This window comes from Mustelus asterias, unplaced genomic scaffold (assembly GCF_964213995.1).
Source record: "Mustelus asterias unplaced genomic scaffold, sMusAst1.hap1.1 HAP1_SCAFFOLD_241, whole genome shotgun sequence".
Classification (NCBI taxonomy): domain Eukaryota; kingdom Metazoa; phylum Chordata; class Chondrichthyes; order Carcharhiniformes; family Triakidae; genus Mustelus; species Mustelus asterias.
In genome coordinates, this window is record NW_027590213.1 from 443,777 (window position 1) to 457,578 (window position 13,802).

The window sequence follows — 13,802 nt, forward strand, 5'->3', positions numbered from 1 at the left end:
TGTCTTTAAGAGAGAGAGACCTTGGCCAACCTGTCTAGAGTCTGCAGCCTCCCTGGATTCACTTCCTTTCCCTTCAGTTGCTGCAAGTCCCCAATTTCACCCAGAATGAGAAAATAAATGGAAAGGGGGAGAAAAGAAAGTGTTTTACTCACAGATGGTAGAGACAGGAGGAAGTTTCAGTCTGTCTGAAGCTCAATCTGCATTAACACAAAGCCCGCGCTCTGATTGGCTGGAGGACCAGCGTCGTTCCGGTCCTCCAACTCTTCCCATTGGCCAATACCTTAGAGTGAAGGTCAGGGGGTGGGATCTCCGCCGCGCGGACACGGGAGCCCCGCCCCCACCCATTGTTCCCCCTCCCCCTGCACCTCCTCGAGCCAAGGTTTCCAGGCAACCGGCTGATGGCTCCGGCCAGAGCGATCGCCCCCTCCCCCTCCCCCCCCGGCACGGGATTGCGCATGTCCAAGGGAGAGGGGACGCTGCGCATGTGCGGGGGAACCCATCCCCTGACCGGCATACTGAGGTATTGACCAATAGAAAGGAGTGGAGGACCGGACGTTCTCTGGTCCTCCAGCCAATCACATTTCCTCCATTGTGTGAATGCGGAAGTTGGCCCATGAGCTTCAGACCAAAACCTCCTCTGCGCAACATCTGGGAGGAAATCCAAAGGTGTTCTTTCATCATGTGAAGGGCAGGAGGTGACCAGGGAAAGAATAGGGTCCATTCGGGAGCAATGTGGTCATTTGTACATGGAGCTGGGAGATATTGGTGGGGTTTTAAATTAATACTTTGCTTCTGTATTCACTGTGGGGGTGGGTGATGTAGGTATAGAAAGCACAGTAAGAAGTCTCACAACACCAGGGTAAAGTCCAACAGATTTATTTGGAATCACGAGCTTTTGGCTGCTTGTTTGAGACTGCACCTTCATCAGGTGAGTCGTATAGATACCAGGGAGCAGCTTTGTGATTCATTTCAACAACGTCACATCGAGAGGGAGGAGGTATTAATGGTTTGAACTGGGCCTAAAATTATATAAATCCCCAGCTCCAGATGAGGTGTGTCACAGACTGCTGTGGGAGGCAAGAGAGGAGATTGCAGCCACTCTGACAATAATTTTCAAATCTTCTTTGGCCACAGGAAAGGTCGTACAACACCAGGTTAAAGTCCAACAGGTTTATTTGGGAACACAAGCCATTCGCTTTCAGAGCACTGCCCCTTCAGCAGACGAGTGGGAGTTCATCAGGGTGAGTTGTGAGACTTCTTACTATGTTTACCCCAGTCCAATGCTGGCATCTCCACATCACTGGAGAGGTGCCAGAGGAGTGGAGGACAGCTGATGTGGTACCATTAGTCAAGAAGGGACATAGGGAAAAAACCAGCAAAGTACAGGCCAGTGAGTCCGACTTCAGCAGTAGGGAAACTATTGGAAAAACTTCTGAGGGACAGATTACTTTCCACTTGGGGAGGTAAGGATTAATCAAGGATAGTCAGCATGATTTTGGCAAAGGGAGATCATGTATTACAAATTTGGTTGAACTTTCGAGGAGGTGAGGAGGTGTGTAGATGAGGGGAGTGCAGTTGATGCAGTGTATATGAACTTCAGTAAGGCTTTTGACAAGGTCCCGCATGGGAGGCTGATGAAGAAGGTAAGAGCCCACGGGATCCAGGGTAATTTGCCAAACTGGATCCAAAAGTGGCACGAGTCAGAGGGGGATGGCCAAATGCTGTTTTTCTGATGAGCTGTCTGTGTCCAGTGGTGTTCCGCAGGGATTAGCGCTGGATCCCTTGTTTTTAGTGTAAGTTAATGATCTGGATGTGAATGTAGGAGGTATGATCAGTAGGTTTGTAGATGGCACAAAATGGGTGATGTGGTAAATAGCAAAGAGCAAAGCCTTAGATTACAGGATGATATCGACGGGGCGGCACGGTGGCACTGCTGCATCACACAACCAGAGACCTGGGTTTGATATCGACGGGGCGGCACGGTAGCACAGTGGTTAGCACTGCTGCTTCACAGCTCCAGGGACCTGGGTTTGATTCCCGGCTCGGGTCACTGTCTGTGTGGAGTTTGCACATTCTCCTCGTGTCTGCGTGGGTTTCCTCCGGGTGCTCCGGTTTCCTCCCACAGTCCAAAGATGTGCGGGTTAGGTTGATTGGCCGTGCTAAAATTGCCCCTTAGTGTCCTGAGATGCACAGGTTAGAGGGATTAGCGGGGGAATATGGGGGTAGGGCCTGGGTGGGATTGTGGTCGGTGCAGACGCGATGGGCCAAATGGCCTCTTTCTGCACTGTAGGTTTTCTATGAATTCTATGATTCCCGGTTTGGGTCACTCTCTTTCTTCCCATGTCTGCTTTGTTTCCTCTGGATTCTCCGTTTTCCTCCCACAATCCGAAAGTCGTGCTTTAGGTCAGGTGCATTGGCCATGCTAAATTCTCCCTCAGTGTTCTTGAACAGGTGCAACTAGGGGAATTTTCACAGTGACTTCATTGCAGTGTTAATGTTAGCCCACTTGTGACACTAATAAATAAACTTTAAAACTTTAATTAGATGGGCAGAACAGTGGCAAAAGGAATTCAGACCTGAAAAGTTTGAGGTAATGCATTTTGGGAAGACGAACAAGGTAATGTGATGCACAATAAATGGTCAGAACCGAGGAAGTACAGAGGATCAGAGGGACCTTGGTGTGCATGTCATAGATCTCTGAAGACAGTAGGACAGTTACAGAAGGCACATGGGATACTTGCCTTTATTAACCGAGGCATTGAATATAAGGGTAGGGAGGTTATGATGGAGCTGTATAAAACACTGGATAGGCCACAGCTGGAGTACTGTGTGCAGTTCTGGTCGCCACACTATAGGAAGGATGTAATTGCACTGGAGAAGGTGCAGAGGAAATTCCCCAGGGTGTTGCCTGGGCTGGAGTGTTTCAGTTATCAAGAGAGACTGGATAGGCTGGCGTTGTTTTTCTTGGAGCAGAGAACGATGAAGGGGACCTGATTGAGGTGTATAAAATTCTGAGGGGCACAGATAGGGGGGATAGGAAGGAACTTTTCTCTTCAGTAGAGAGGTCAATAACCAGGGGCATGGATTAAAGCTCAGGGGCAGGAGGATTATAGGAGATGTGAGGGAAAATGTTTTCACCCAGAGGGTGGTGGGAATCTGGAACTCAGTGCCTGAAAGGGTGGTAGAGGTGGGAACCTTCACAACATTTAAGAAGAATTTACATAAGCTCTTGAAATGCCATGGCATACAAGGTTACGCACCAAGTGTGGAAAATGGGTTAGAATAGAATGGTGCTTGATGGCCGGTACAAACATGATGGGCCGAAGGGCCTCTTTCCATGCTGTAAAACTCTATGATCACCCACATTGGCAGCAAGTTCAATATCATCATCAGTCACAACCCCCCTGTATCTTCACTAACTGAAACAATCCATTTAAAACATTTTTAGTTGAGGAATATAGTGATATTTCCGTGAGGCTGGCATTCTGCATGGAGGCCTTCACGACACACGACAACGCAGAGTCGCTGAGCAGAGACTGATAGCCAAGTTCCTCACACATGAGGATGGCCTCAACCGGGATCTTGAGTTCAAGTCACACTATCTGTCACCCCCACGACTTGCCTGGGCTTGCAAAATCTCACTAACTGTCCTGGCTGGAGACAATACACATCTCTTTAACCTGTGCTTAACGCTCTCTCTGCTCACTTTGTCTGTACCTTTAAGACGTGATTACCTGTAAAGACTCGCATTCCAACCATTATTTTGTAAATTGAGTTTGTGTCTTTATATGCCCTGTTTGTGAACTGAACTCCCAGTCACCTGATGAAGGGGCAGCGCTCCGAAAGCTAGTGGCTTTTGCTACCAAATAAACCTGTTGGACTTTAACCTGGTGGACTTTAACCTGGTGTTGTGAGACTTCTTACTGTGTCCAGGACAGGAAGCAGTGAGCATGGATCTGTCAATCAGCCTCAATCAGCACCTTCAGGAGAATTGGGAGGGTGAATATTAGATACAGCAGAGTGAGAATGGAGGGAGAGTGTGTGGGATGGAGATTCACAGCTTTTGGGGAATGAGAGAGGAAAGAATGTTCCATAGAAACTAGAATTGTCTGTTCTGAATTTCTATCCTGTACTGACACTGATGACTTTTTCAAACTCGTTTACAGGTTGTCAGGAGGTGAGGATTTATAGAATGAAATTTTGAAACAAACGTCACATTAACATCTGACAGTCACTCAATTGATCGGGACCTCAATATCATCGATCTTTGAATCTAGAAGAAATTTTTCTCTGCTCTGCCTGCTTCAGAAGACTTTAAACATCAGTGTGACTGGAAATGCACCGACACACACACACCTGAGTGAGAGTGTTCCAGTGCACTGAGTGTGGAAAGAGCTTTAACCGGTGACATTCATAGTGGGGCGAGACTGTACCCGTGTTCTGTGCGAGATTTAACTGACTGTTTAACCTGGACAATCCCAAGGACACCCGCACCATGGAGAAACCGTGGAAATGTGGGGACTGTGAGAAGCAATTCAAAGCTCCATCTGATTTGGAAATTCATCGGCGCAGTCACACTGGGGAGAGGCCGTTCACCTGCTCTGTGTGTGGGAAGGGATTCACTCAGTTATCCAACCTGCTGAATCACAAAGTGACTCATACCAAGAAGAGCCCCTTTAAGTGCTCTGATTGTGGGAGTGGATTCAAAAGCTCTGGAGAACTGGTGTCCCACCAACGCATTCACACTGAGGAGAGACCGTTCAGCTGCTCTCACTGCACAAAGAGATTTCAATGGTCATCCAACCTGAGGACACACCAGCGGGTTCACACTGGGGAGAGGCCATTCACCTGCTCTCAGTGTGGGAAAGGATTCAGTCATTCATCCACCCTGCAGACACACCAGCGAGTTCACACTGGGAAGAGGCCGTTCACCTGCTCTGCATGTGGGAAGGGTTTCACTCGGTTATCATACCTGCAGTCACATCAGCGAGTTCACACTGGGGAGAGGCCATTCACCTGCTCTCAGTGTGAGAAGGGATTCGTTGCATTATCCAGCCTGCAGAGACACCAGCGACTTCACAGTGGGGAGAAACCGTTCATCTGCTCTGAGTGTGGGGAGGGATTTACTCAGTTATCCAACCTACAGACACACCAGCGAGTTCACACTGGGGAGAGGCCATTCACCTGCTCTCAGTGTGGGAAGGGATTCACTCAATTGTCCAGCCTGCAAACACACCAGCGAGTTCACACTGGGGAGAGGCCGTTCATTTGCTCTCAGTGTGAGAAGGGATTCACTGACTCATCCGGCCTGCAGAGACACCAGCGCATTCACACTGGGGAAAGGCCATTCACCTGCTCCCAGTGTGGGAAAGGATTTAGAGTTTCATCCCAGCTGCTGAAACACCAACAAGTTCACGAGTGATTCCAGGGGTTGGATTCTGCTGTTATTGTCTCTGCTCTCAATTACATTCAGGACTGCATTTTATTCATTCTCACAGTTGGTCAATGGGGAGGGTCGGGGGGTTTCTTTCTGCTGGACTGGCCGGTCTCACAACTTTGTCTCCAGTGGGCTGATGCTCTTTGAGTCTTGTTTCGAATACCTGGTTTCAAATTTAACAAGGATCACAGAGTGACAGGGTGTGAGGAAGTTCAGAGATATTTAGTCAGCATTTCTGTTTGAAACCCCCCAAATGCCCATCCAATTTCCTTTGCAATTGTTTATTGTCTCCACTTCCTCCACCCTCGTAGGCAGCGAGTTCCAGGTCATCACCATTCGCTGCATCAAAATATTCTCCCTCACATCCCCTCCTGCATCTCTGACCCAAAACCTTAAATCTGTGTCTCCCTCGTCCTTGTCCTATCAGCTAATGGGAACAGCTTTTCTTTGTCCACACCTGTCAGAATCTTGTCCACCTCTATCAAATCTCCCTTCAACCTCCTTTGCTCCAAGGGAACAACTCCAGCCTGACATCGACAATAAAGAACAAACTAACAGAATATGTTAATACCTGAAATCAAATATTTAATTTCTGTTTTAAAGATATTGAGAATATATTGTCCTGGACAATAAAGGAATTGGGATAACTCAGGTAAATGAACACAAAAAGATGCTGGAATCTGAAACAAAAACAGAAAATGGTGGAAAATCTCGGCAGATCTGACAGCATCTGTGGAGAGAGAATCGAGCTAACATTTCGAGTTTTCTCGACTGCTGAGATTTTATGCGTCTATTTTATTTTATAATTGAGGATTTATAGGAACCAGTTAAATGTGGAAATTTTAAGCCTGGACGAATTTGGAATAACTGTGAGAATTTTATCGTGTTGTCACCTCAACCCCAGATAAAGAACAAAGATTTTGCAGGTGGTAACGTGTTTGGTATTTTAAAGCAACAAAGACTAGATGTTGCCTATAAAATCAGGCCCAGGAAGTTGGCTTAAAAAAGGTTGTTAGAATGAAGGATCTTGTATCTTATTTCAATCAAGGAGTTGTGAGCTTGTAATGCTCTGTCACTTTAAGAAGCTATTGCTGTGAGAGAGAATGCTGAGGATTCATTGTTTGAAATTTACGAGCTGTGAGAATCTGTGTGTTTCGTTTGTTTTGTGTGGATGTTTGTAGATGTGTTTTATCATTGTTTTGGGCTACATTTGTTAAGGTTCATCTTTCTGGGGAATTAACCTCACCTTGTGTCGTTAATTAAAGGCATTTCTGGAAGTTTAAAAACAGAACCACAAAAATGCTTAATGCTTCTGGTTATTGTTGTTGTAAAGAACATGCTAAGTTTCTCTGCTTGTGTATGAATGATATTTGTGAATTGCTTCAAGCTTTGAGGTTTTCTGTCTGTGATTTAAATCAAACAGATTTTTTTTTAAACTGTAATTAATAAAGCTTTTTTTTTCACATATTTACTGGCCAGAGACAGGATTCCAGGATATTTTACTAAACATGCAGGAATTTTAATCCGGATACAATTCACCCATGTGAGAATGAGGGTTTTAATTTGTCATGGTTATTTAAAATTTGACACATGTGAAATGATTCTGACCAATCCTGTGTTGGACTGACCTTGGGTTAAACTTCCTGTCAGGTCCAAAGATTTATTCCTGATGCAATTGACACAATGAAAAGGAAAATTCTAGGATTGAATACTGAAGGAAAAAGTTTAAAATGTGGGATTATTAAATAGAAATGATTCCCAGACCATGTGGTCATTAGATTAAAACAAAGGAAGATCCTGATGTCCATTTGAGAACTTTTAATCCACCCCTTTTCAAACCAAGGGAGTCGATGTACCAAAGAAAGCCCAGGGATAGTAGATAAGGGGGTCTGTAAAACATCATGATGGGGCACCTATCTGTTCATGAGATGCTCACAAAACCCCATAATGCTCAGATACTAATTTCATTGGACCGATATATAATTGATGTAATCTATCACCATTCTGATTGGATTGTGTCCAGCCAGGATGGGCTGAGTAACTGGATAAGAATTGATAGTTTTCTTTGTTGGGGGAGTTGCACATAGTCAGCCTCTGTGGCTTCTCCTCGCAATATACTGTTCATCGATCGAATCAGGATTGAGTGTTGAATGATTCTTCTGAGTTCATTCCCCCCAACACACTGGGTACATTACCACTTCAGGGCGGCACGGTAGCACAGTGGTTAGCACTGCTGCTTCACAGCTCCAGGGTCCTGGGTTTGATGCTCGGGTCACTGTCTGTGTGGAGTTTGCACATTCTCCTCGTGTCTGCGTGGGTTTTCTCCGGGTGCTCCGGTTTCCTCCCACAGTCCAAAGATGTGCGGGTTAGGTTGATTGGCCAGGTTAAAAATTGACCCTTAGAGTCCTGAGATGCGTAGGTTAGAGGGATTAGCAGGTAAAATATGTGGGGGTAGGGCCTGGATGGGATTGTGGTCGGTGCAGACTCGATGGGCCGAATGGCCTCCTTCTGCACTGCAGGGTTTCTATGGTTTCATCCTTGGGAATGGTCTGATAGGCCGTGGTCCAGACTACATGTGGACTTTGGGGGACCTTTCATGAATCACGTGTTTGGTTGTTGTAGATGCGCATTTGCAATGATTGGAAGCACAGATCATGAGTAATATTCCAGCTCCTGTGGCAATAGAGAAGCTCTGTCAAATTTTCACAAGCCCTGGGTTACCAGATTGGCTTGTTTCAGATAACGACACTCTGTTTACAAGTGATGTGTTTCAGGAATTCCTGTAAAGGAATGGTCTACGCCATGTGCGTACTGCACCGTTTCATCTGGCTACAAATGGTCTTCATGATGTGGAGATGCTGGCGTTGGGACTGGGGTAAACACAGTAAGAGTTTAACAACACCAGGTTAAATGCGAGTGGCATTTGCTAACAAATAAACCTGTTAGACTTTAACCTGGTGTTGTTAAAACTCTTACTGTACAAATGGTTTGGCAGAAAGAGCTGTTCAAACTCTGAAGGAGGGACTGAAGAGAATGGCAGGCGATACTTTATGAACAAAGCTCTCAAGATTTTTGTTCCAGTTTCATATCACACCACCATCCACAACTGGACTCTCTCCTGTGGAATTTTTAGGTAGAAGGTTGAAGTCTCATCTGGATCTGCTTCATCCAGATCTCAGAGCAAAAGTGAGCAGGAGACAAAGAAGCAGAAGGAGGGACACGACTATCGCGCCAAAGAGAGGCAGTTCAAACCGGGTGATCAGGTTTACATCAGAAACTTTGGGAGGAACCAAAGGTGGTTACCGGGAATAATTTTAAACCAAAGTGGTCCAGTATCTTGGGTGGTGAGACTGTAAAACGGAAGAGTTGTTCGCAGACACCAAGACCATATTCGTTTGCGGTGTGACCCCGAGTCAGGAACAGTTTCAGAGTCAACAACCATTACTGAGAACATGTCAGAGGGTCATGCTGCTGTGGATGTTCACCAGGAAATGGTTCCAGCTTTGCCAGTTGACTCTGCTGTGGGAGTGGAAGAGGAATGTTCATGTACAGATTCTCAAACTACCTCTTCACCTCTCATTCCAGAAACACCATTACAAGATTTACCAGTGGTATTGTACAGGTCGCAATGCAACCACAAAGCTCCTGACAGACTTCCGTATTGTTAAAGACATTACTTTGTTGTATTTCTGTCCTGATGGGGGATTGAAATTTAAGGGGAGGAGAAGTGTTACAGAGTGTTCTTCTCAGCCTCTCTCCCTTCTGAGCACGTGCGGGCTTTGGGCGGGGTTTCAGTCTGCAAGTCCAGGCTGGTTCCAATGCTCCTGTTTCCTTTTGTTTGCCAATGATTTTTAAACTTTGTGTTTTATTTATATAAAGAACATCCTGCTTTTAACAATGCATTTGACTACCTTATCTGTGGACTGATGTTCCCACAATTGTAAAACAGCCAGATTAGTTAAATGGACAGCTTGAACTGTAAAACAATTAAATAATAAATGATTCATTAATACAGATGTTAGGCTAGAATGTAAATTTGAACACAAAAGTTCTTAACTTTTAGAATTATAAACATAATAAGAATGGTTAAAATGTGTGGGAATTATAAGATATTGCCTTCTGATGCCAACAGAATGGAAAAAACAAAACAAGACTTGTTAGGGTGGCCCGGTGGCACACTGGTTAGCACTGCTGCCTCACAGTGCCAGGGACCTGGGTTTGATTCCCGGCTTGGGAGACTCTGTGGACTTTGCACGTTGTTCCCGTGTCCGCCTGGTTTTCTTCCGGGTGCTCTGGTTTCCTCCCACAGTCCGAAAGATGTGCTGGTTAGGTGCATTGACCATGCTAAATTCTCCCTCAGTGTAACCTAAACAGATGCCAGAGTGCGGTGACTCGGGGATTTTCCCAAGAACTTCATTTATTAGTGTCACAAGTCGGCTTACATTAACACTGCATTGAAGTTACTCTGAAAACCAGCATGTCTTTCGGACTGTGGGAGGAAACCAGAGCACCTGAAGGAAACCCACGCAGACATGGGGAGAATGTGCATACTGTGACCCAAGCCGGGAGTCGAACCCAGGCCCTAGTGCTGTGAGGCAGCAGTGCAAACCACTGTGCCCTACAGAGAGGTGTTGGGAGCTGTTGATTTTACAAGTTATCCATGTTTTCGGAGCCATCACTTCATGTCCTGGTCTGAAAAGGATAGAGAGAAATCTGTTCATAAGATCTTGGAGCAGAATTAGGCCATTCGGCCCATCGAATCTGCTCCGTCATTCGATCATGGCTGATGTGCTCCTCATCCCCATGTTCCTGCTTCTCCCGATAACATTTCATCAGTTCATACATTCAATTGTTAAAGCTGAGCTTTCTCCTTTTACTGTTAATCGATACTTTCCTTTTTTATCTTTCTGACTTGTTACATTTCTAATGGTTAATAAACTTCCTGAATTCACCATTTAAAGTATTCTTTCTTGCCACATGGTTAAGTCACTGGAACCTGGTGTGATTTACAGTTATGGAGTTATTGTAAACAAGAGAACCCCATAAATCTTAGTTCAAATAATTCAACAAATGGAATGCTATCCTTTATTCTGAGAGAAATTGAACATAGAAGTAGATATTCTGCTTCAGTTATACAGGGCGTTGCTGAAACTGCATCTTGAACACTGGGTGCAGTTTTGTCTCCAATTAAACAAAGGATCGTAGAATCCCTGCAGTACAGACAGAGGCCGTTCTGTCCACTGAGTCTGTACCAAACACCATCCCACCCAGGCCCTATTCCCATAACCCCACACATTTACTCTGCTAATCCCCCCGACACAAGGGTCAATTTAGCATGGCCAATCCACCTAACCCGCACATCTTTGGACTGTGGGAGGAAACCGGAGCACCCGGATGAAACCCACACAGACATGGGGAGAACGTGCAAACTCCACACAGACAGTGACCCAAGGCTGGAATTGAACCTGGGTCCCTGGTGTTATGATGCAGCAGTGCTAACCACTGTGCTGCCGTGCTGTCCCATTTTATAAATACCATGGAAGCAGTTCAGAGGAGGTTGACTAGATTGATTCCCAATCCAGTAGTGTGAAATGTTAACTCTGTTTCTCTCTCCACAGATGCTGCCAGACAAAGAACAAAGAACAGTACAGCACAGGAAACAGGCCCTTCGGCCCTCCAAGCCTGTGCCACTCCTTGGTCCAACTAGACCAATCGTTTGTATCTCTCCATTCCCAGGCTGCTCATGTGACGATCCAGGTAAGTCTTAAACGATGTCAGCGTGCCTGCCTCCACCACCCTACTTGGCAGCGCATTCCAGGCCCCCACCACCCTCTGTGTAAAAAACGTCCCTCTGATGCCTGAGTTATACTTCGCCCCTCTCACCTTGAGCCCGTGACCCCTCGTGATCGTCACCTCCGACCTGGGAAAAAGCTTCCCACTGTTCACCCTATCTATACCCTTCATAATCTTGTATACCTCTATTAGATCTCCCCTCATTCTCCGTCTTTCCAAGGAGAACAACCCCAGTCTACCCAATCTCTCCTCATAGCTAAGACCCTCCATACCAGGCAACATCCTGGTAAACCTTCTCTGCACTCTCTCTAACGCCTCCACGTCCTTCTGGTAGTGCGGCGACCAGAACTGGACGCAGTACTCCAAATGTGGCCTAACCAGCGTTCTATACAGCTGCATCATCAGACTCCAGCTTTTATACTCTATACCCCGTCCTATAAAGGCAAGCATACCATATGCCTTCTTCACCACCTTCTCCACCTGTGTTGCCACCTTCAAGGATTTGTGGACTTGCACACCTACGTCCCTCTGTGTTTCTATACTCCTGATGACTCTGCCATTTATTGTATAACTCCTCCCTACATTATTTCTTCCAAAATGCATCACTTCGCATTTATCCGGATTAAATTCCATCTGCCACCTCTCCACCCAATTTTCCAGCCTATCTATAGCCTGCTGTATTGCCCGACAATGCTCTTCACTATCCGCAATTCCAGCCATCTTCGTGTCATCCGCAAACTTGCTGATTACACCAGTTGCACCTTCTTCCAAATCATTTATATATATCACAAATAGCAGAGGTCCCAGTACAGAGCCCTGTGGAACACCACTGGTCACAGACCTCCAGCCGGAAAAAGACCCTTCGACCACTACCCTCTGTCTCCTATGGCCAAGCCAGTTCTCCACCCATCTAGCCACTTCTCCTTGTATCCCATGAGCCTTAACCTTCTTAACCAACCTGCCATGTGGGACTTTGTCAAATGCCTTACTGAAATCCATATAGACGACATCCACGGCCCTTCCTTCATCAACCGTTTTTGTCACTTCCTCAAAAAACTCCACAAAATTTGTAAGGCACGACCTCCCTCTTACAAAACCATGCTGTCTGTCACTAATGAGATTGTTCCATTCTAAATGCACATACATCCTGTCTCTAAGAATCCTCTCCAACAACTTCCCTACCACGGACGTCAAGCTCACCGGCCTATAATTTCCTGGGTTATCCCTGCTACCCTTCTTAAACAACGGGACCACATTCGCTATCCTCCAATCCTCAGGGACCTCACCCGTGTCCAAAGAAGCGACAAAGATTTCCGTCAGAGGCCCAGCAATTTCACCTCTCGTCTCCCTGAGCAGTCGAGGATAGATGCCATCAGGCCCTGGGGCTTTGTCAGTTTTAATGTTCCTTAAAAAACCTAACACTTCTTCTCTTGTAATGGAGATTTTCTCTAACGGGTCAACACCTCCCTCCGAGACACTCCCGGTTAACACGCCCCTCTCCTTCGTGAATACCGATGCAAAGTATTCATTTAGGATCTCCCCTATTCCCTTGGGTTCTAAGCATAATTCCCCTCCTTTGTCCCTGAGAGGTCCGATTTTCTCCCTGACAACTCTTTTGTTCCTAACGTATGAATAGAATGCCTTAGGATTCTCCTTAATCCTGCCTGCCAAGAACATCTCGTGACCTCTTTTTGCCCTTCTAACTCCCCGTTTGAGATCTTTCCTACTCTCTCTGTATTCCTCCAGAGCTCCATCTGTTTTCAGTTGCCTGGACTTAACGTACGCCTCCCTTTTCATTTTAATCAGATCCTCAATTTCCCTGGTTATCCACGGCTCTCGAATCCTACCTTTCCTATCTTTCCTTTTTACAGGCACATGCCTATCCTGCAGCCTTATCAATAGTTCCTTAAAAGACTCCCACATGCCAGACGCGGACTTACCCTCGAACATCCTCTCCCAATCAACATCCACCAGTTCCTGCCTAATCCGGCTATAGTCAGCCTTCCCCCAATTTAGCACCCTGCCCGTAGGACAGCACTCATCCTTGTCCATTACTATCTTAAAGTTAACAGAGTTGTGGTCACTATTTGCCACATGTTCCCCTACCGAAACTTTGACGACCTGACCGGGCTCATTTCCCAGAACTAGGTCCAGTATAGCCCCCTCTCTAGTCGGGCTATCTACATACTGTTCCAAAGAACCTTCCAGTACACATTTTACAAATTCCTCCCCGTCCGGTCCCCCAGCTCTAAGCACTTTCCAGTCTGTGCCAGGGAAATTAAAGTCCCCCACTACGACAACCCTATGTTTTCTGCACCTATCCAGAATCTCCTGACATATCCTTTCCTCCACTTCCCGTGGGCTGTTGGGTGGTCTGTAGTACACCCCCAGCATAGTGACTGCACCCTTCCTGTTTCTGAGTTCCACCCACAGCGACTCAGTACATGACCCCTCTAAGTTGTCTACCCTCTGCACCGCGGTAATATGCTCCTTAACTAATATCGCTACTCCCCCACCTTTTTTAGCCCCTCCTCTGTCTCGCCTAAAACACTTATACCCCGGAATATTCAGC

General features: G+C 46.2%; 2 protein-coding genes across 2 annotated transcripts in view; one reads left to right on the forward strand and one right to left on the reverse strand.

Moving 5' to 3' along the window:
- LOC144485865 (uncharacterized) overlaps positions 1-196 on the reverse strand; it is a 65,034-nt gene extending 64,838 nt beyond the window's left edge. The window contains exon 1 of the mRNA XM_078203941.1: positions 153-196. The gene's annotated coding sequence lies outside the window, so the exon portion shown is untranslated. The remainder of the gene's footprint in view (positions 1-152) is intronic.
- Positions 197-4,495: 4,299 nt separating this feature from the next.
- Positions 4,496-5,423, forward strand: LOC144485855 (uncharacterized). Its single transcript, XM_078203931.1, has one exon. The coding sequence runs from the start codon at positions 4,496-4,498 to the stop codon at positions 5,420-5,422; it is 927 nt and encodes a 308-aa protein (XP_078060057.1). The 3' UTR covers position 5,423.
- The last annotated feature ends 8,379 nt before the right edge of the window (positions 5,424-13,802 follow it).